Raw genomic sequence first — 23,686 nt, 5'->3', positions numbered from 1 at the left:
CCAATCTGATGATTCAATTCTGAATTCACTTCCAAATCCCACTGTTCCAATTTATCCATAAAGAGTAATTCTATCTATTTAAAAATATGTACTTCTCCTCCCCTACATACGCTATTAACAACATGAAGCCTTAAGGAAAAGGAAGGAGTGATAACAAAAAGATGAATAACTCAATTCCTTTCATCAGTTAACCTTACAATTGAGTATGGAATAAATATATTAAAGATAACCACTATCCTTTCTTGAATAACTGTCCTGTAGTAATTAATTTGCACACATCTAGAATCATAGTCTTATTTTTAAAAATAAGGTGACTTCAAAATGATTTTTTCCTTAAAAATCATATGCTGTTCTCTTAATCACTGTTTTCTATTCACTAACTCAGTAGTCTCCTTGCTCAACATTCCTTTAGAATTTATTAGGAACCCACATCAGGGTTACTGCCAATTTCCTTTGGAGTGAATCAGCAACTGCCCATTTTCATTTGTCTTGTACTTATCCCTGTTCTCTACACTATCTAAAAGATCACTGCTATTCTTTACAACTCTGAAATTCTTTAAATTCATTTTAAGAATGTAATCCCCAAAAGGCTCTAATTCTCTATCAGCCATGATCATTCTTCTTGCTAAAGAATGCCTAACCAACAAGACCTCGGTAGTTCTTTCTTTCCTAATGTTCAAACCAATTTTAAAATCCTTTTGTACTGATCTTGGAATGCAGAAGAAAAACATTCTTCATATGTAGCGTACCCTTGTAATACATCTTTCCTTCTAATTGTCCTCTCTAGACTCTGAGCTGAGAGCTAGCTAACTAGAGTTTTTTAGTCAACTCCTTCCCATTGAGATGATCAGAGATTTCTTTTTTTTTTTTTTCTAAATATCTTTTAGATGTTATTGTTTGTTCTACTGATAAGTCTGTCATTCGGAAAGTCATCACCACTGTCATAGTTTCTGGTTATGGATCATATTTATCATTTCTCTGGCCTTTCCTAAGTGTACTTTCTGGAGGTCAATGAAATGTGTCTGGCAAATCTCCGCACTCTCTTTATTTCCATTTCCACTAGTTATTCTTTATAATTCAAAATTCAGAGTAGAAACTCAGCTTCCAGCAATCAATCAGATGTAGGAAATCCCCAATCACTATTACATCTTATCTCAAGATACAGACCTTGTAGACTGAATTAGCAAAGCTGATCTTCCATGCCGCCCTACAGGGGTATCATCTACTCCCATCACAATGTGTTCTTTTCATTTCAGTTTGAATCCAACTCAAATGTCTCTATTATTGTACACAGCCTTCAGGATCTTAGGTTACTTTTTTTTTTCCCCCTTTGGGGGTTTTAGGTTTCTACAAAATTATGCTTTTTCCTTTCCTTGTACCCTTGAATACAGCTCTTTCTTTTGAATCAAGTGTATTACTCTGTTGTTATATTCCACACATAAAATCTATCTACATTTATGGACCTCATTTATAGTAACAGGAGTTCTTTCAGAACTTTGTGCTTTTAAATAAGCTGAGGAAAATGAAAGTGGCAAGTTAATACAGACAGCAAGTAAGAAGAAAGAGAACTAAAAATCATGGTACCTAGAAATTGAAAAAAACTTCTCTTTTTTATTTGGCTTTTAAAACATTTTTTTAAACTTAATTTCTACTTTTCTTTATTTTTTTTTTAAGAAGGCTCCATGCCCAGCATGGATCCAGCCCAATGTAGGGCTTAATATCAATACCTGAGCTGAGACCAAGAATCAGACACTTAACTGACTGAGCCACCCAGTAGCCCCTTATTTGGCTTTTTTAAACCTTGTCCTCATGGAAAACGACAAGAAGGGTTCATAATAAGTAGTATATACCAGCCATTAAAGAACCTTAAGAAGTTTGTTATGTCTGAAAGGATCAATTAAAATTATGATGATCTCCTCCAACATTCCCCAAAATAGTCCATCTACAGTTAAACTTCTAAAAAATAAGTACAGGTATAGGCCAAAATGCCAAATAATTAATCATGGCTACTCTGACATATGCCTTAGGGAACTACTGCCAGAAAACACACACTCCTGTAAAGTTAAAAAAATCAGAGGCAACACAAAGAGATAGTACAAAAACCTAAAAAGTAGTGATACTCATTACTGATTACAAAAGTTAGTCATTATGAATATTACAGCATATTTTAAAAGTTGTTTCAGGATCAGGATAGTTCATCCAGATGTTGATGATTACTAAATAATTTAGTAAGGAATGCTGAACTGATTTATAGGAGTTTCCTATGATTTTTACTTCCCTGCTTTGCTTGAAATACAAAGCTAGTATGTACATTTTCTTGAATTTTAAGTTGCTTAAAATTCAAAAAACATTTATTTTTTCTAGTAAAAAATCTTAAAGGAAAACTTTCATTATGCCAACTTGATATTATAGGGCAATTAATATTAAACACAATAAATGTCAACAGACCTGTTAATCATAAATAGAGACTTTCCCATTTATCATTTCCCTCCCCAGAGTAAATTTAAATAGCTCTTACCTAATTCATAGAGATGCCCATCTACATGAACTAATGCAATAAAATGAAGATCTACTTTTTCATCTATACTTGGTGCCTGAAATAGGAGGGAAAAATACATATTATGCATGTTAGTAGTCAAATCAATCAAGTACATGTAAACATATATAAATATGAAATGATGTGAGAAAACGTATAATTCAAGATTTATTCATCTTTGATGTGGTGGACAAAGAATGAACATGACCACATTTATGACAATGTCCTCACCCATCAACCAAGAAAACATGGACTTAAAGCACATCTTTCTTAATCTCAACTGATCTAAAAACCTTAAATATTATTCAACCTTGAAAACCCTGGTGACTAGCACAACACCTGGTACGCAGTAAATACACAATGCATACTTGCTGAATGAAATGAATGCATGAGCTGATTTGTCTAATTTTTGAAATTTGAAATAAGAAAGTTAAAAAAAATAGGATAAACAGTTAAAACTCTTTTCAAGCTAAATTTTAATAAGAAAGTGAATTCTTTCCTTAATGATTTGAACTTGATAATCTCATTTTTTGAACAATGTAATATAGTCTTAGAATGAACTAAGTCTCACTATTCATCAAGATTCAAAGTCTAAAAATGAATAAATGCAGGAAAATAGCCCAAAAGAGTACAGGGTAGGGGGAAGAGATACAAGTAAATCAAAGTACAATTAACTGTAACCTATGATTTTTCATCTGTTTTTTTAGTGAACTATTTGAAATGAAAATTACACCTAGTATTTTGGGTTTTTTTAGTTTTCTAAATTCGATTTGCAATAAGCAATGTCTGCTACATTTCTTAGAAATGTAAATAAGATACCCCAAATCATACATGATTAAATGGCACTATGATATGCAGTAAGCTGCACAGTTAACACTAATGTGTGTTAGCTGTATATCAAATCTTAAATGGTTTGAATAAGATACAATTACTTAAATGCATGAACAAATTTTAGAAGCAAATGTTTTAAAGAGGCATAAGTCAAATTACATCACATATTAACATCCTATATAACACAATGGTTTCTGAAATGTAAATTTATACTTTTTTCATCTTCAGATAATTTTGTATTTTTAAGTAGTATTTTTAGTTTTAAGAAATTTTTAGATGCAAAAATTGAAAGTGACAGAATAAACGTTACTATTTTGGTTTTACTGGATGTTTCTAAAAAATTTACAGATAGAGTGACTCATCTAATTTCCCATTATTCTTCAGATAGTACTTCTCTTCAATTATTAATGGGAGAATCTCAACATTAATGTGGCAAACTAGCTCTTCCTGGCTTCAGTTTAGAATGAAAGAATTCTACTGTTGGTAGGAGTCAATATTATCTACTTTTATTGCTACTCCAGTAGTGGACTCCTCTCCAGCACAACCCCATCTGCAGCAGACCCTAGCAGAACACTAGGTTCTGAAGTAGTCTATTAGCTCTTTGGACAGTTTTGCTGGAGTTAACCTTCATACTGAGAGTAATATATGGCCCCCAGTATTTTTCCCTTTTCTTAGAAAAAAGTCTAATCCCTCTTGAACATGATATGTCTTCAAATGTTTAAAGATAGTGGTAATGAGTTCCCTTACTTTCCTGCTCAGAGAATCAAAAAATACTAGTGATCACTCAATTTAATATTCTTGTTTTACTAATGACCAGAAAAGGATCCAATTTTTCAAGGCTAAACCTAGGCAATTCTACAAACTTAAATTCAATTCTATAATAAGAAATACTAGAAATGGGGATGCCTGGGTGGCTCAGCGGTTAAGCATCTGCCTTCAGCCCAGGGCGTGATCCTGGAGTCCTGGGATCGAGTCCCCACATCAGGCTCCCTGTGTGGAGCCTGCTTCTCCATCTGCCTACATCTCTGCCTCTCTCTCTCTCTCTCGGTCTTTCATGAACAAATAAAGAAAATCTTAAAAAGGGATCCCTGGGTGGCGCAGCGGTTTGGCGCCTGCCTTTGGCCCAGGGCACGATCCTGGAGACCCGGGATCGAATCCCACGTCGGGCTCCCGGTGCATGGAGCCTGCTTCTCCCTCTGCCTGTGTCTGCCTCTCTCTCTCTCTCTCTCTCTGTGTGACTATCATAAATAAAAAAAAAAATAAATAAAAATAAAAATTAAAAAAAAAAGAAAATCTTAAAAAAAAAAAAGAAATACTAGAAATTATTTTTTATCCAACTAGAAAAGAGGGTTTTTTTTGTTTGTTTGTTTTATTCATTTTAAGACAATTCTCCAATAGGTTAACAAGTATGTTAAATTTTGGAGCTACTGCATTTTCAAAAATTATACACTTGTTTTAACACCATCTCTTCTTAAGAATAATACATCTTATAGCTTCTATTCTTCATATTTTGTCAGTAAATAAAACCATGCTAGAGATGAAAGTAGTACAATTGGAGTCAGAGACCTGAATATATACCCAATCCCTGTGTGCACTGGGTTTCTTATCTGTTTTAAAGTTTAAATGAAATACATGAAAGCACTTTTTAAATTGTTAAGTGCCATAAAATAATTATGTAATATTTCAATATTAATACTAACTACATTATCACAAATATAAGACATCACTAATGCTAGTGACTCATAAAATACCTTTTATCCAAAAGTGCATATGAAAAATATAAAACTAAAGAGGGCATGAAAAGCCTTCAAACTATTTTTTTTTTTTTTTAAGCCTTCAAACTATTATAAAAGGTAAGTTAAGCTCAAAACTTCTAAGCCTTCCACAAAACCTCAGTACCTATTGGGAGCCTTTCCTTTTCCCTTGGGTCAACTTCATCAGTCTGAGGATCTGAAATTTGCAGTTATCCAACTGCTTAAAAACTGTTCCACTAAGAACAAGAACAATAAAAAAAGGCAAAGTCTTCAATTTCAAAAAAATGACCAAGAAGGTAGAAACCAGAAGCTATAGACTGGATCATGTCGCCTACGTTTAGTTTTATATATTATTTTTTACAAAGTTCCCTAATTTATAATACAACACTTATTATTATCTCAATTAAAAATAATATAACAAATCAATTAGAAATTAAATACTAAGTATAAAATTCAAATTGTTGAAAATATAGTTTAATTTATACTTGTTTGGCACTTAATATATACCAGGTACTGGCACTGGGCTAAGTGCCTTAAATGTACTGACCAATTAATCATCATATAAACTCTCTGAAATAGATAATATACTCATTTATTCTCAAGAAAACTGTTCAAGAGCTAGTGAGGGAATCTGGTTTCAAACTCAGGCTGGATAGTTCAAGAATCCATGCTATGATATGAAAATAGTTATGAAGCTACAAAACAACAAAATTAATATGGAGAGCAAAGATCAAAATTATGTAAAATCATATAAAACTGGAAACACCAATTTATGATTTATTCATTTATATTTAAAGTATTTTAAAAGTACAAAGCAATCAGTCATGTTTAGAATCAATTGTGCCCGAGTTAGAACTTACAAAATTAGGGTTTTACTCTGATCATATATATAATTCACCTTGTATCTCCTACTATGCCAGTATATGGCACAGTAGGGAAGCAACCAATATTAAATAGGTAAATGAATAAAAATGGCACATGCATGTTGTGATCAAATGAAGAAAATAAAATAGACACCAGTTTACTGATTGATATTCAGTATAAATGAAAGTCTATTTGATGACCATACTGATATTTGGTGGAAACATATTTAAGGAAAAGTGTAAAGACTACTTCACAGTTTGAGTATAGCTCTGAAAGAGTAAATAAGGGGAAGGAAGGAATGTTTGACACCAACTTCCAGTTTTTTAAGCATTAAATGTATGAGGAGTCAGACTTCCTCTGGCTTCAAAAGTTATGATGATTTCCAGAAGCATCAAGTTTCTTATAAATGGATGGCATACACCAAATCTTTCAGATAGCATTTCTAGGTTAGCTCTGCTAAACCAGTCATTGATGTTAACAGTCTAAAACATCAAAAAGAGGGCAGCCCGGGGGGCTCAGCGATTTAGTGCCTCCTTCCGCCCAGGGCGTGATCCTGGACACCCGTGATAGAGTCCCACGTCGGGCTCCCTGCATGGAGCCTGCTTCTCACTCTGCCTGTTGTCTCTGCATCTCTCTCTCTCTCTCTCTCTCATGAATAAATAAATTTATAAATCTTAAACAAAATTTAAAACATCAAAAAGAAAAGAGCTGGAGTTGCCTAACCCTACAGTTTATTTCAATCATGAAAATTATTAGAATTCCATCTGTCTCAACATTTAAGATAATTAGCAAGATTATAAGAACAAATGTACTTTTTAATAGTTTGCTAATATCACCAATCTAAGAAGGAGAAATCATAAAATTTGTGGGAAGCAATTCACAACGAGAAAATCTTCACCTCCTACTTAGAAAAGATCTTTAGAAACTGAATAGGCAGGGAAGATTGGATCAAGATTAAACCAAGTACCTGAGACGCCTCAGGGAATAAAATAGCTTAGATGAAACACCCTACACCATGAAGGATTAGGTTAAGGATAGAGTAAGTAAAGTGACCCCAGAGCATGACAAGAGACTACAGTCATGTTCAGAAACATGAAAAAAATAAAAAAAGAGATGGCAAAGAACTCAGAAGGTACACAGCACTTGTTGACCTGGGTCAACTAAATGAAATCAGAGAGATGAAGGTTAAGAGAATACATATTCACTTTAACAATGGACAGGAACTTAAACATCATCATGAATGTCGATCCGTACTCATCAAAAGGCAGGCATCCTTATGCTGGCAGGATATGGAGTGGGAAAATGAATGTTCACGGAGGCACTGGTGAAAGTCAAGCTAGACCGCAAAGCATGGAGGTATGCTTGCAATCTAATTGGGGGAGAAAAAGCTAATGGCTGAGTGAACCAAGAGAAAAGCACTTTGAAGACGGAAGAAGTGTAAGGAAAAAAAATGGACTATCCTTGTCACTGGAAGAAGAGATGGAAGATTGACTACACTTACAACAGAATGGAGACCCATAGATGGTAGGCGCAAGAAGGGTCGCCAGCGACGAAGACGGAGAGATGGACTGGTAGCCTTTGCAGGGCCTACATGGTTACGTTTGACCCAGGGCAGGGATGCATGGTGACACAATGATGAGGCCTTCGTTCTGCAGTGGCTAGAATGAGGCTGTGATGAGGATGGCGAGGAGGACTACATAATTAAAAAAGAGAACATTTTACTTAGACCACGTTACTGGGCGATCATTTATTCTTAAAAGCAACGTATGGTCATACCTGTATTTATATGGTCTAGTACTTTAATCAACAATAATCTAGAAAAGGATTGTATATGAATGTTGCTTAAAACTGGATAATACGGAAATACATAACTAAGGTATAGGGTTATATACCATAGCTTCTGTAAGTACACATCTAAAATATTCACCTATCCTCATTAGTGTAGCACAGACTCAGAATTATTGAAAAGCCACTAAAATGGAATTATTACATCAACTTGTTTAAAAAACAGGAACACACACATACACAGAACACAACATGTAACACATACAAAACACAAAGAATAATGTTATAGAAGAAAACAATATGGTAATAGGCACTGGTGAAAAGAATTCTTTAGTTGGAATAAGCTCTAAGGGGGGAAAAATGTTAAAATATAAAGAATAAAGTAAACCCCTCTGAAGCTGGTGACTTGCATAAACTATCCTCTTACTTAGGCTAACAAGTTAAATGGAAACTATCATAGCCTATTAGCCATCTTCTACTAACGAATAGTATTTGTTAAATTATTTCTTTTGTCCCGGTTACGCTTTTAAGCACTTTACATTATCAATTTATTTCATCTCCCCGTAACCCATGAGATAGGTACCATATTCCCACTTTACAAAGGAGGAATCAGGGGATCCCTAGGTCGCTCAGCGGTTTAGCGCCTGCCTTCAGCCCAGGGCATGATCCTGGAGTCCCAGGATCAAGTCCCACATCAGGCTCCCTGCATGGAGCCTGCTTCTCCCTCTGCCTGTGTCTCTGCCTCTCTCTCTCTCTCTCTCTCATGAATAAATAAATAAAATCTTTTTTTAAAAAAATGAGGAATCAGAACACACAGAAGTTAATTAATATAACCCAGGCCCGTACTAACAAGTGGCAGGGATGAGATTCAAATACAGGAAATCTGGTTCTAGGATCCATTATGTAGAATCACCTTGATGTACAACCTCATTTTCCAAGAGAAAGATTTTACCACTAATTTGTTAGGCCAGATTCTAATGATGAGAGCTATAATCCTCTTAAAATTAGGTATTTTGAGAATCATGCTTTCAAACATAATTACACCACAAAGGTTGAATCTGGCCCAAAAGTTTTCCACAACATGCACATGCGTACAAACACTAACTTATTTTTTTTAATTTATGTATTTATTCATGAGAGACACAGAGAGGGGGGCGGGCAGAGACATAGCAGGTTCCCTGCAGGGAGCCCAATGCAGGACTTGATCCTGGATCCTGGGATCATGCCCTGAGCAGAAGGCAGACGCTCAACCGCTGAGCCACCCAGGTGTCCCCAAAATCTAACTTATTAATGGTAATCCATATGATTATTTTATGACTGCTACCTCTAGTAAATATTACCAGCACATGAAGTAAAAAAATTTATTCTAAGGCAGTATGAAAAATTTATAATTGTTTATAACCACAGTGAGAATCAACATTAAGAGTAGTGATATGAGTCTTTAGCAAGTGATAATGATCACTATTCTCTGACCTATTCTCTTTAAGAAAATGGTTTTTCCCTGAATGATTTCTAGGATTCTTTCAACCCTGAAAATTCTGATTCTTCTTAGTACTTTCAATCTATGTGAACAATACACCAACCTAAAATAAAGCCTGTGATGAGGGTTTAAAAAACATGTTTGTGAACACTTCAGTGGCTCTTAATAAGAACTAGTTAATCCGAAATACATAAATAAATCCTCTTGGCTCTATACTACAATAAACGGTCTGCTCTCACAGACACAGTTTAATCAGAAGTTTGTCATATTCAATCTGATTACAGCTAAATAGGAAAAAGAAAAGGGAGGAAAGAAAATGGGGAAAAGAAAGATGGGTGAAGAGGGCAAAGAAATGGAGGAAAGAAAGAGAAGGAGAGATGACTAAATGAGCAGTGGAACAAAACAACCTGGGAGGGAGAGATTACTAAACTAGAAGTAAAACTGAAGGGTGTACACTGAAAGGATATATAAGGTTTGGAGAGGTGAAGAAATGGGAAAGGGATTCCCGGCAAAGAATTCAGTGTCAGAAAAAGAACAGAAATAGGGACAAGTAAGACATGTTCACAGGACTAGACCATTGGGTCTGGAATTTGATTTTACGCTTTCAATTGAAAAAGTTGGCCTGTTACTTTTTCATAGGTGCTGGAAGAAGACTTCAGACTCCTGAGTCAGAGAAAAAAGGCTTGACTTCTAGTACAGCCAGGAGCGTGATCATCTATTGGTTTGCACGCATTCACATGACGGCAACACAAAAGGCCTAGATGGATGGTCGCACACAAGGTGAGCTGTCTTACAGGACAGGAACAGAGTTTGGGGAGACGTGTTTTATAGCAAGAAGCAAGCAAACATACTCTAACCTATAGGCAGACCTTACCTAATCCCTCACAGTTGCCTACTGTGAGTAAAGCAGTTTCCAACTTCAAGTGTAATGGCCCTCTTCTTTTGACATTTTTGAAAAACCTTTTAAGAACTTTTAAAAAAAAATTCAAATTTATAAAGTTACAAAAACAAAAACAGCACAGGAAACACTGAAATCTTTGCCTACGACATCCTATCCATCCCCCATTTGCTTTATCCTCTGCATTTATGCTATGTAATTTTTTTCCTGAACCATTTGAGGGTTTAGGGTAAGTTACATACATCACGGTCCTTTACCCTTAAATACTTCAGTATTTTCTATGACTAAGAGAATTCTCTTACATAACAGCAGTGTAGTTGTCACCTTCATAAATTTACATTGTGTCTTTTGTAGTCTGCATTTAATTTGTTAGTTATCTGTTAATTTCCTTTAGAGCATTTTTCCTCATGATCTAATCTAGGAACCAGGTACACTGAATTTACTTGTCATGTATTTTTAGTATCCTTTAATCTAGAACATTTCCAACAGTCTTCATCTTTTATGACATTAACATTTCAGATAGTCTCCATCCCCCATTTTTAAATAAACTTTCAGCATAAAAAATCATGCTCATTATAAATACAGTTTATTTCTTCCTTCTAACTCATATGCCCTTTCTTTCTTGTTCTTGCATCACTCCCAGGACCTTTAGTACAATAATGAATTTCACTGATTTCTGCTTTATTTATTTTTTTAAAAGATTTTATTTATTTATTTATGAGAGACACACACACACAGAGAGAGAGAGAGAGAGAGAGAGAGAGAGAGGCAGAGACACAGGCAGAGGGAGAAGCAGGCTCCATGCAGGGAGCCCGACATGGGACTCGATCCTGAGTCTCCAGGACCATGCCCTGGACCGAAGGCAGGCGCTAAACCGCTGAGCCATCCAGGGACTCCTCTGCTTTTATTTTTATTCTTTCTTCTGTTTGACTTGGGTTTAATATGGTCTTCTTTTACTACCTTAAGGTAAAAATTTAGATCATTGACTTGAAGCTTCTTTTCTACTATAAGCATTTAATACTATCAATTTCTCTTGAATCCTTGCTTTTTCTTTTCTACTATAAGCATTCAGTGATACAGATTTTTCTGTAACTCCTGTTTTTTCTCTTCTATAAGCATTTATGATAGAGATTTCTAATTCTTGGTTTAACTGAAACCTGTACATTTTGACTTTTTAAAAATTTTGATTCAGGGGCACCTGGGTGGCTCAGTTGGTTAAGTATCTGACTTTGGCTCAAGTTATGGGTCCTGGGGTCGAGCCCCACATCCGGCTCCCTGCTCAACAGGGAACCCGCTTCTCCCTCTCCTCCCCTACTCATGTTCTCATGTGCTCTGCCTCTCTCAAATAAATAAAAAATCTTAAGATAATTTTATTCAATTTAAAATGTTTTCTAATTTCCTTTGTGACTTCCTCTTTGATCCATGAACTATTTAATTATTTATTTATTTTTAAAGATTTATTCATAGAGACAGAGAGAGACAGAGAGAGAGAGAGAGAGAGAGAAAGAGAGAGAGAGGCAGAGATGCAGGCAGAGGGAGAAGTAGGCTCCACGCAGGGAGCCCAACATGGGACTCGATCCCGGGTCTCCAGGATCACACCCCGGGGTGCAGGCGGTGCCTAACCACTGCATCACCAGGGCTGCCCTCCATGAACTATTTAAATGTATAGTGGTTTCATTTCTAAATAATTGGGAATTTTTCAGATTTTTTTGTTACTGATTTCTAATTTAATTCCATTATGGCCAAAACAAAACAAAACAAAACAAACAAAAACAAAAACACAAAAAACCTTCTTTGTGTGATTTCAACTTTTAAGAAAACTTTATTTCCTGATTCAGGATATGGCATATTCTTGTGAACATCCCACGTGTACTTGAAAAGAATGTATCTTAAGCTGTTTTTGGATGGAATGTTCATAAATGTTAATAGGGCCAAGTTGTTTGATATTGTTGTTAAAGTCTTCTTTTAAGGTCTTACTAATCTTCCGGGTCTACTTGCTTTGATTGCTGAGAAGTGTTGAAATATCCAACTGTACTTGTGAATCTGTTTCTTCAGTTTTGTCAATGTTTGCCTCCTATATTTAGAGGCTCTATTTTTAGCTACATATACAAACTTTATGTTAAGTCTTTTTGGTGAACTGATCTCTTTATCCTTAGAATGTCCTTCTTTTTCACTGTTAATATTCCTGGTTCTGAGGTCTACTTTATCTAATTTCAATATAATTATTCCAGCTTTTTTTTTTTTATTCCAGCTTTTGATTGGTGTTTGCATTGTGTATCTTTTCCCATTACTTTAATTTTAATCTTTCCATGTCCTTATATTTAAAGTGACTTTCTTAAAGACACATAATTGTTTGGCTTTTTTACCAATGTTATCATCTTTCTTTCAATTTGTGTGTTTATATTCAGACCACTTATATTTTATTAATTTCATGTAAGTATTGATACGGTTGAATTAAAATCTATTATTTTGCCAGCTCTCTCCTTTTCCATCTGTTCTTTGTTCCTTCTTTGCCTTTTTTTTTTTTGGATTATTTACACAATCCCATCTTATATATACTATTGTTTTATTGTTTATGTTTCTATCTTTTATAGTAATTATCCTTGGATTTAAAATATATATCTTTAGTCATGGTGTATCTTCAAAAAAAAAATTTCTGAGAGGCCTGTAATTCTTATCTTTGTTCCTCTTTATCTAATGTGCCTTTTTCTTCTGGCTGCCCTCAACATTTTCTACTTATCTCTCATTTTCAGCATTTTGAAATATTATGTATCTCTGCGTATATGTGTGTTTGGTTTGGGGAGGGTAGGGATATTTATCCTACCTAGTGTTCTTTGAGATTCTTGAAGCTGTGGTTTGAAGTCTTTAATTACTCTTTGAAAAACAGCCATTAGATCTTGAAATATTTTTCCTGCCCATGTTCCCATCTCACCCTTATCTTTTTTTTTTTTTAAGATTTATTTATTTATTCATGAGAGACACAGACTGAGAGAGAGAGGCAGAGACACAGGCAGACGGAGAAGCAGGCTCCCAGCAGGGAGCCTGATGCAGGACTCAATCCCAGATCCCAGGATCATGACCTGAGCCCAAGGCAGGCAGGCGCCCAACCACTGAGTGACCCAGGCATCCCACCTCTCTCTCTTCCTTCTGGTAATTCTTCGAGTAATTTCTAATGATGTGTCTTCATACTTACTGATTCTCCCTTCAATTTTGTCAAGTCTATTGGTTGGTGAACCCATTAGAGGCATTCTTCATTCTGGTACCATATTTTTCATTACTAGTATTTTTATCTGATTCTTTTTTTTTAAGATTTTATTTATTTATTTATTATTTATTCATGAGAGACAGAGAGAGAGAGAGAGAGGCAGAGACACAGGCAGAGGGAGAAGCAGGCTCCATGCAGGGAGCCCAATGTAGGACCTGATCCCGGGACTCCAGGATCACACCCTGGGCCAAAGGCAGGCACCAAACCACTGAGCCACCCAGGGATTCCTCTATTTGATTCTTTCTTATAGTTTCCAACTCTCTGCTAATATTCCCTATTTGTTAGTACATGTCTACTTTGTTCACATGAGTCTTTAACATAGTAACATATTAATTATAGTTATTTTAAACTACATCTGATAGGTCCAATATCTGGATCATATCTGACTCTGATTCTGTTGACTGTTTTGTCTAGTAATAGCGTATTGTTATTTTTCTTGTTTCTTCTTTGTCTTGTAATTTTTGGTTAAAAGCTATATATCTTATATAAAAGCAGACTGAGATAAATACCACTTATGCCTGAGAATTAGCATGTCTCTTCTGCTAGACCTTAAGTGTGTGGAATTGAATCAATCTAGTTAGGAGTTGAGCTGTTCGTGTTTTATTTTGTTAGGCAAAATAACCTCAGCAACCTACAAGCTTAAAATTCATCTAGCATTACCTTGTGCTTAGGGTAGCAGTTGGGTTGTTGGATGCTTTCTTTTTCAATGTTCTTGTTCCACCCACAGATTTAGGCTTTTTCTTAGAACCTGTGCTCAGAGTTCTCCTTGTACTTGACTTACTCTCACACTTTGACAGCTGTTTATTGGTGCTTGCTGGTCTTTAACGGTGGGAAGGTGGAGATATTATTTATTGTTCTGGTTTAGCCATTGCTTCTACCATCGTAGGTAGGCTATTTACCCCTGGTATCAAGGATCAGGCTTTCCTCTTCCAGCGCTTTCTCTCATAGTTTTCTGCTCCTCCCCCAAAATGGTGGTTTTATCTATTTGCTTCCCCAAAGAAGGTGTTTTGTCTCAGTATCTTTAGGTTTTGTTCTTTAGGGGAGAAGAACCAAGGCTTGGAGCCTTAGCCAAAGTAGAAACTGCTCCCTTCCCCAGGTTTGTACCTTTGGGCTCTTTCTAGCCTTTTCTCTAGTCTAACTCATAAGTAGCAGTGAGGTCTGTGGAGTGAATGGGCTTCCCTTTTGGGGCCCCTTACAGCAATTTTATAGTTTCATACTAGCCTATACTTGGCCTTTAGCAATTTGTTAAAATATTTTAACATTTTTGTTTTTTTTACAAAAAGGGATCATACTCTTCATGCTGCTTTTTTTATATCTATATATTTTGGGCCTCTATCCATGCCATTAAGTATGTATCTATGTCATTTTTCATGGCAAGATATTATTTCTTAAATAGATGTACCATAAATAGAGATATTATTATATATTTAGGTTATTTCTACTTTTCTAAATTTTTATTTTTTTTAAGATTTTATTTATTTATTTATAGAGACACACACAGAGAGAGAGAGAGAGGCAAAGACACAGGCAGAGGGAGAAGCAGGCTCCATGCCGGGAGCCTGAGGTGGGACTCGATCCCGAGTCTCCAGGATCACACCCCAGGCTGCAGACGGCGATAAACTGCTGCGCCACAGGGGCTGCCCTACTTTCCTACATTTATAAACTATGCTATAGGGGTATACGGGTGGTTCAGTCAGTTGGGCATCTGCCTTCAGCTCAGGTCATGATCCCAGGGTCCTTGGATCAAGCCCTGAGTTGGGTCCCTGCTCAACGGGGAGTATGTTTCTCCCTCTCCTTCCCCTTACTCATACTATCTCTCTCGCTCAAATAAATATTAACAAAACAAATAAATAAACTATGCTGTAAATATGTTCCTGCAAGTACCCTTACATGTTCATCAGTGAATACTAATAATTGCTAACATTGTATGATTACTTTATGTACCAGAGGTTCTAAACTATAGATGCCATAGATCCTCACAATAATCCTGTAAGGTAAAAACTATGATCATTTCTATTTAAAGATGAATATATAATTTTTGTCCAAACTCTATCAGATTATCTATAGGTGACTTTAGCCCTCTTTTTACTCATGTCTTCCAATGTAAACTTATATAAGAGGGAAGAATGAAAAAATAAAGATGGTAGGTTCAAAGCACACCCTGCTGAATGAGTTCCACACATTAAAGTTTGTTTTTGTATGTGTCTGTATCTGGCTAATGTTCTACAACATAAAAAATAGGAAGGTACATTACTATATTATGACTGTTTTACTTATAACCATCTTATAAAGGTCTTAGGCAGGAAAACTTTACTATTTTATAGCCCAAGTGCTAGCTTATGTATTATTTTTAATAAATAAATGAACATTGAGATGTTAACATTAGAAGGAATAATTCTAATTGTTTAGTCATATTTATTTCTATCTAATGCTCAATGAACACAATATATACATATTTTCTCTACATGATTGCTAAAGATAATTTAATTTATAATTTAGGCATAACAGTACACATCATATATATTTTCAGTTTCAGTAAAAATTTATGTGATAAATCAGGAAAGGTTGCCAAGTAATATCATTTTAAGAGATGAAATGACTGCTATGAAGTGCGCTATTAAGGAATCTTAAAATTCCTAGGTTTTCTTCCTAGAATTATAAAGATTAAAGACACACACAACCAACTTTTAAATGTTCATATCACTTGTCAGTGCAATTGCTTAAGAAACCAAGGCAGCCTTGCTTTCAATATATGGAAATTTAAATTGTAAACTGAATCTTGAGACTCAATATCCAATTTTTTTACATGGTCTTCCATACTAATTGGAAAAGATCAAATATTTACAGTTTATTCTTAAGTCTTTCAGAAGAGTCATAACAAAAAGCTCACTTCCTCGGTTTTTCAGTTCTTGTACAAGAATTCAAAATTGCTAAAAATTACGTATTTCATTAAAATTATTAAGAACATCAACATTTGCCAGGATTTTAACATTGAAACTGCACCCCCTTCTGCTGTGTGAGTAATGCAACATAATGTGACTTCATATAGAATACTGACATATAATTTAAATCTCTTTGTTACATAATGTTTGGGGAAACCTACAATAGAGTTTTCAGAACTGTAGGCATTTTAAAAGCAGAGTAAATGTTTTGCTTTTTAGAAAGAACTCTTAAGAATTTAATAAATTATTGTTGCATGAAAATTAGGTACAAACATTCATTTCAAGAGATTTTTAAGCATTATGATTCTGACTTAAATCCTCTGAGTTAAAAATAAAATACCAAGTAAAATAAAATAAAATACATAGAGTGAGTTTATCATGACAGTGTTGGGGGTTTTTAATATTCAGAAACACAAGGACTTAATTGATTTGCCCAAAGCATTCAACTAGTGTCTGTCAAAGCCAGAGGCTGAATACGTGACTCTTGGCTCTAATTTCAGTATTTTTATTACATATAAAGCCACTTGCCCATTTACTGTCAACTAATTTAACTGATTCATAGAGGGAACTCTATTACCAGCTCTATTTGTATTCTCCAAACACAATTCAAATATTTGTTTTCCAAAATTTGTAACTAGTTCAGAAAAAAATGAAAAAAAAAAATCCAAAAGCAAAATAGGTCCTACAAGGCCAATTACTTTTCCTTCACAGTTAATGTGCATGTCATTTTGTGTATGAGAAAATGAATCAACTACTCCTTAAACTGCTTAATGACAATACAAAAATTTAGAAATACCATGAAGGCAAAAAAGAAATGATCTAAACCTTTAACAAAAAGGTGGAGAGTATGTATTTATAAAAAGGAAAATTACCTTCTTTTACAGTTAATGTACATGTCCTTGTGTGTAGGAAAATTGAAGAGATTAATCTTTAAACTATTTAACATTAACCAAAGAATTAGAAATACTCTAAAGGCTAAAAAGTAATTATAGACATTTTTTAAAAGGGGGGAAAGGATCTGCCTAAAAGAACTGGTCCACTAAGAAATCACGTGTTTGGTAGATTACTGTAAGTGCTCAAATATGAATTATTCTAAAATGCTAAAATAAACTAAGTATATTTTGGCTTCCACCCAAAGCATTTTCTCATTTTAATGGGCATCCTGTTATTAAGAAAAATATCATTATAACCATGTAATCTTCTGAACATGAAGGGATCATTAGCTGGTAGATACTTAAAATAATTACTGTTTTCTGAAATATACACAATATGGTAATCAAAAGACTGGTTGGTTTACGAATAAGATTTTACGTTTAATCTAAGGAAAAACCTAAGCGCTAACTTAGATATAGGAGTAACAAAGAATAAAGTATTCAGCACAACTCTAGATGGCATTTGTAATGCATTACATATTTGCATTAAATTATTAGCTGTAGAAATAAGTCAATCAGAGAAAGACAATTATATGATTTCACTCATATGTGGAATTTAAGAAACAAAACAGAGGAGCATGGGGAAGGGAAGGAAAAATAAAACAAGATGAAATTAGAGAGGGAGACAAACCATAAGAGACTTAATCACAGGAAACAAACTGAGTCTTGCTCGAAGGGAGGTGGGTGGGGGCATGGGGTAACTGGGTGATGAACATTAAGGAGGGCATGTGATATAATGAGCACTACATGTTATATAAGACTGATGAATCACTAAATTATACCTCTGAAACTAATAATACACTATATGTTAATTAATTGAAATTAAATTAAAAAATTATTAGCTGTGTTTAACTTTGCTTTTAGGACAAAACTTTAAAATTAAAAATCCTCTTTCTTCTTTTTTGTGTTAGCAGTTTTACGTACACATTCTATTGCCTTTAGAGCATGGTCAGTACCCACTAGCTATGTGACCTTGAACAAGTTACTTCGTAGTTTTCCCATTTGTAAAATAAAATAACATACAGAGATCTTAAGGAGTTTACAGGACTAGAGTAGGGTACACCTGTCCCTTAGTATAATGCCTGCCATATAGGATGCATTCAGTAAATAGTAACTATCATTGAAATAAGATGGCAAACATACTTTCAAAAGCAGTGAGAATTAAGAAGATGAGAATATTTGGAAGCTACTAAACACCTCAATTTCCATTTTATTCACCCATAAATGACACTAAAGAGTTAAAAAGAAAACTTCCTCAATTGACATTGTGGCACCCAAAATGATGCCTAATGTTCCAAACATCCCTAGTTACCTCACATTGAGAATTTTTTGGCTCCAAAACCTACAATATTTGTGCATCTCTAGTAGAGAACAATGTGCATTGTCTTCACAATCTCCTCCTTTTTACAGGGTAGAAATGGGAATAAAATACTAAAAGAAAATGAAATTCAACTTAAAAAAATCACTTTAGCTTCTCATTGTATGGTCATTAGAAATCATGATTCCTTTTATTGACCTGCTGATAAAATATGTACTTTTTTAAAAAGATTTTATTTACGGGGATCCCTGGGTGGCGAAGAGGTTTGGCGCCTGCCTTTGGCCCAGGGCGCGATCCTGGAGACCCAGGATTGAATCCCACGTCGGGCTCCCGGTGCATGGAACCTGCTTCTCCCTCTCTCTCTCTCTCTCTGTGTGACTATCATAAATAAATAAAAATTTAAAAAAAAAACAAAAAAAAATATTTTATTTACGTATTTGACAAAAAGCACACAGAAAAGTGCCAGGCAAAGGGAGAGGGAGAAGGCTCCTCTCGGAGCAGGACCCTGGGGGATCATTACCCAAGCCTAAGGCAGACGCAAAACTGACTAAGCCACCTAGGCACCTTGGTAAAATACATATTTGATCACAATTAAATTTAACAGTTATTTCCTGGATGTATATGCCCTTTCAGATGTTAGAAATATCACAGGGTCTAAAAAATGGCACATGACAAAAAAAAAATTAGGGCTGCCAAATGCTATGAAAGCGAGTAAAATATAAAGGTATGTACATACATGTATGAGCACATGTGTGCACATTTGTGAGAACATGTATGCAAATATAAAACATGAAAATTTTTAACTTGAAAAGTTTAAAATCAAAATTATAAAATAACTCTAAGTGGACTTCTGTATTTTTTCAGTAAATTTCAATACAATACATTGGATTACATTAAATATAAGGTCCAAATGTAAAATAGAAAAGTAAAACCAGATTGATCTAAAAGATATAAATTTTCCTACAGTGTATCCATGTTTAGTTGGCAAAGAAGTAAAATTGAAACACAGGCTAGGTATCAAAATATACAAAATACTATTACATAGTTCATGGAAAATCTGTATGATGGCAAATTTATTCACTTTGCTTACCTAAGAAATCATTTTGCCCACAGGTTTTAAGATATTCTTAAAAGACTTTTCCTCTATTGGTTTTAACGACTATGTTATCTCGCTTCAATTTACAATTCTCCATGTCAGAAATCTCTAACAGTATAATGACTTGTATCTGTACATGCTACATTAAATTCAAGCTTACCATTGTTAAGCTGGCCAAACTAATTTCCAGAAATGCTTTTTCTTTTTGGAACATGAGAACAGGTTCTCATTTATTAAAATGAAACACTCTTAAATCCTAGCATTATCCTCTGTTTTGGAAAGTTCTCGTTTAAAACAAAACAAACAGAAAAATCTCACCATCCCCAAACCTAACCTTGACTCTATGTTTATTGCTGAAGACATTTTTACACAGAAGGGTTACAGCTGGTCAGATCTGAAAGAGTAAACTCATGAGTTCAGTTTAAGAATTTTCCTTTAAAATAAGTAATGGAAAAAATAAAATAAAATAAAATAAAATAAAATAAAATAAAATAAAATAAAATAAAATAAAATAAAATAAAATAAGTAATGGTTTTAATATCTCTATTTACCAAACCCCCAGACTATCAAAAAAATCATAAATAAATAAATAAATAAATAAATAAATAAGATGATGATGATAATGAAAGAAAGAAAATAATATTTTGATCCATTTTAGGACAGCACTTGTTAATCTAAGAAGAGGGGAGAAAAAGTATAAATAGGATGGAGTAGTAATTATATTTCTTAGCTTTCAACAACTAATTTAATCTATACAGCATTTTTTTTAGGTAGATAAAGAACTGAATTACATGCTTGGAGACATGGTGTTAGTGTTTGAATACTACTCAGCCATCAAAAAGAATTAAATCTGGTCATTTGCAACCACATGGATGGAACTAGAGAGTATTATGCTAAGTGATGTTAAGTCAGTCAGAAAAAAGACAAATATGATTTTACTTATATGTGGAATTTTTAAGAAACAAAACAGATGAACCTAGAAGAAGGGAAGGGAAAATAAAATAAGATAAAAACAAAGGAGGCAAACCACAAAAGACTGAACTAGAGGGAACAAAGGGTTGCTGGAGGGATGGAGGATGGGGAGATGGGGTTAACTGGGTGATAGGCATTAAGGAGGGCACTTGGTATAATGAGCACAGGATGTTATATGCAACTGATGAATTACCAATTTCTACCTCTGAAATTAGTAATACACTGTATGTTAACTAAATTGAATTTAAATTAAAGAAAATAGAGAAATGAAAACCATTCCAATAACATTTTCCCAACTATGACTAATTCTAATTTGTATTCCCTCCTCCAAAACTCAGCTCCCCCACTCAATTTTACATATACTTTAAAAACATGCCTCTATCTGGGTGATGATATGCAGAAGGAAAAACAACAATTAAAAAAGACAGAAGAGAGGTGGAGGCAAAAGTTATAGGGAGCTAAAATAGGAGTTCCAGAGAATTTCTCAACCTTTTTTTTTTTTAAAGATTTTATTTATTTATTCATGAGAGACACACACAGAGAGAGAGAGAGAGAGAGAGAGAGAGAGAGAGAGAGAGAGGCAGAGACAGGCAGAGGGAGAAGCAGGCTCCATGCAGGGAGCCCGATGTGGGACTCGATCCCAGGACTCTAGGATCACACCCTGGGCTGAAGGCAGGGCACTAAACCGCTGAGCCACCCGGGCTTCCCAGAATTTCTCAACCTTAAGAATGAAATAAAATGAAGTTGCCCAAAAAGAGATTTACCCTAAGTCTTCTTGTAATGGAATAAAGAAAATGAGGTATGGAAAAGTAAATGGAGAAAAAAGATTGGAAAGTGAAATTTCAGATTTCTTAACAAAAGTGGACTATACAGCTTAAAAAGCATACTTTTCATCAGAGTTCCATTTATGTTTCCATCTGATTCCTCCAAGAATATTAGGAACTTAAATTGTACTTTATATAAGAACTAAGTTTCTTCCTAATTGGTTTAGCTTCTTTCAAAGACGGGAAAGAAGAAAAATCCTTAAAGAAAAGAAATAAATGTGAACGAACATCTTAATTTACCCTAATTGTAACATAATCAAAATCACTCAGAATTGTATTGCAGAGTAAAATGAAGCCATGCAAACTATACTTCTACATCAAACGAAAATGAAACCTGACAGTTTTCTCCATTGATAGTCTGCAATTGATTGGGCCAATTAAATACACACACACACACACATATATTTTATCTTTAACTATGTATACATATATGAACACATACTTAAAATCACAACTTATTTATTGCTTATCTATGAACTTCCTCTTATAGGACAAAACTAACCAAAATACATTATTACATATTTCATCATAAATAAGTTACAACTTAACTTCATGATTTAAATTCACTCTATAAACCTTTACTAAAGATGTTTGAGAGACACCTGGGTGGCTCAGCAATTGATCGTCTGCCTTTGGCCCAGGGCGTGATCCTGGAGTCCCAGGATCGAGTCCCACATTGGGCTCCCTGCATGGAACCTGCTTCTCTCTGCCTATGCCTCTACCTCTCTGTGTGTGTGTGTCTCTCATGATAAATAAATAAAATATTTTTTAAAAAGATGTTTGAACTGTCATTAGCCATCAAACTTATTATTTCCTTCTATCAAACATGCCAAAATTTAAAAATAGAATTCAACACAGACAAGGGTTATTTCTGAGGCCATCTCCACTGATGTAAAAAAAGAGGTCCTTAAAGACACAAGAGCCTTCTTAAGATTCCCTCTGTCCCTCTTCCTCTGACCCCACTCCTTCTTCTCTCTGCCTCTCTTAAAAAAAAAAAAAAAAAAAAAAAAAGATAAATTTTAAAGAAAAGATTGGAAGTAAATATATATAAATCAAAAATCATTTTTTGCTATACTTTCCATATTGGCATGTTTATTTAAAACCACAAATAAAGGGACACCTGGGTGGCTCAGCAGTTGAGCGTCTGCCTTTGGCTTAGTCCCAGGATTGAGTCCCACATCGGGTTTCCTGCATGGAGCCTGGTTCTCCCTCTGCCTATGTCTCTTTCTCTCTCTCTCTGTGTCTCTCATAAATAAATAAATAAAATCTTAAAAAAAAAATAAAGCAACAGTGCTAGTTTCTATTACTTTTCATTATTATTATAAATTTGAATGGAGGGTTCTGAGCAGTAAAATAAATTTATTCTTCTGTAAAAAGTTAAACAATAAATTATCAGAAGATCTCCACTTCTATCTGGACTGGTTCCTAGACTAATATGGACAAATGACAGACTTTAGAAATTGCTTCTTAGATAAGCATCAATGAAATAAAAGTACAGTTTAATGGCAAATTAAATACTTTTCTGGATTTTTTTTCTTTTCTTCACATTGGACTTGAAGATTGCTTCCATTAATGTATCACTGATACTTGTTCACAATTTTAAAAACACATAATTTAAATTCCTCATATCTTAGTGTTCTTTTATCTTAAATGAAAAATGAAAGCAATAATTTTCAGTATAAGTTAATGAAATATAAGTGAGGTGGGGCTACTGTCCAAATTTCTGGAATAGCCAAAGACTGCCTGAGGCTCATGGTGGGATGGTGGAACAGAGAAAACCATACAAGTAAACAGACAATTGGTGTATAGTAGCACATAAAAGGCCAATCTCCTGAAAACACTACTGTATCTGAGTGGCTTAACTTACTGATTTCTCATTTATTTTTTTTTTTAATTTTTATTTATTTATGATAGTCACACACAGAGAGAGAGAGAGAGGCAGAGACACAGGCAGAGGGAGAAGCAGGCTCCATGCACTGGGAGCCCGACGTGGGATTCGATCCCGGGTTTCCAGGATCACGCCCTGGGCCAAAGGCAGGCGCCAAACCGCTGCGCCACCCAGGGATCCCCTGATTTCTCATTTAGCCTACAAATCTCTACATGCACTAAGGCTCCTGCCTGCTCTACTCCATGAACATGTTCTGACAGGGTACCAACGATGTCAATAACAACTACCATTGCAATTACAC

General features: G+C 34.7%; 1 protein-coding gene across 2 annotated transcripts in view; it reads right to left on the bottom strand.

Moving 5' to 3' along the window:
* The window catches only part of UCHL3 (ubiquitin C-terminal hydrolase L3), a 51,533-nt gene that overhangs the window by 7,413 nt on the left and 20,434 nt on the right, over positions 1-23,686 (bottom strand). Inside the window, exons 5-6 of one of the 2 annotated variants that reach the window (XM_072760758.1) lie at positions 7,487-7,678; positions 2,519-2,594 (exon numbers count right to left, since the gene is read on the bottom strand). In XM_072760758.1, coding sequence (XP_072616859.1) covers positions 2,519-2,594; positions 7,487-7,678 — 268 coding nt within the window. The remainder of the gene's footprint in view (positions 1-2,518; positions 2,595-7,486; positions 7,679-23,686) is intronic. The other variant, XM_026017690.2, reaches the window with a different exon arrangement.

This window comes from Vulpes vulpes, chromosome 6 (assembly GCF_048418805.1).
Source record: "Vulpes vulpes isolate BD-2025 chromosome 6, VulVul3, whole genome shotgun sequence".
In the NCBI taxonomy this organism is placed as follows: domain Eukaryota; kingdom Metazoa; phylum Chordata; class Mammalia; order Carnivora; family Canidae; genus Vulpes; species Vulpes vulpes.
Note: the sequence above shows the minus strand (reverse complement) of the source record. Positions and strands in the feature narration are given on the sequence as shown.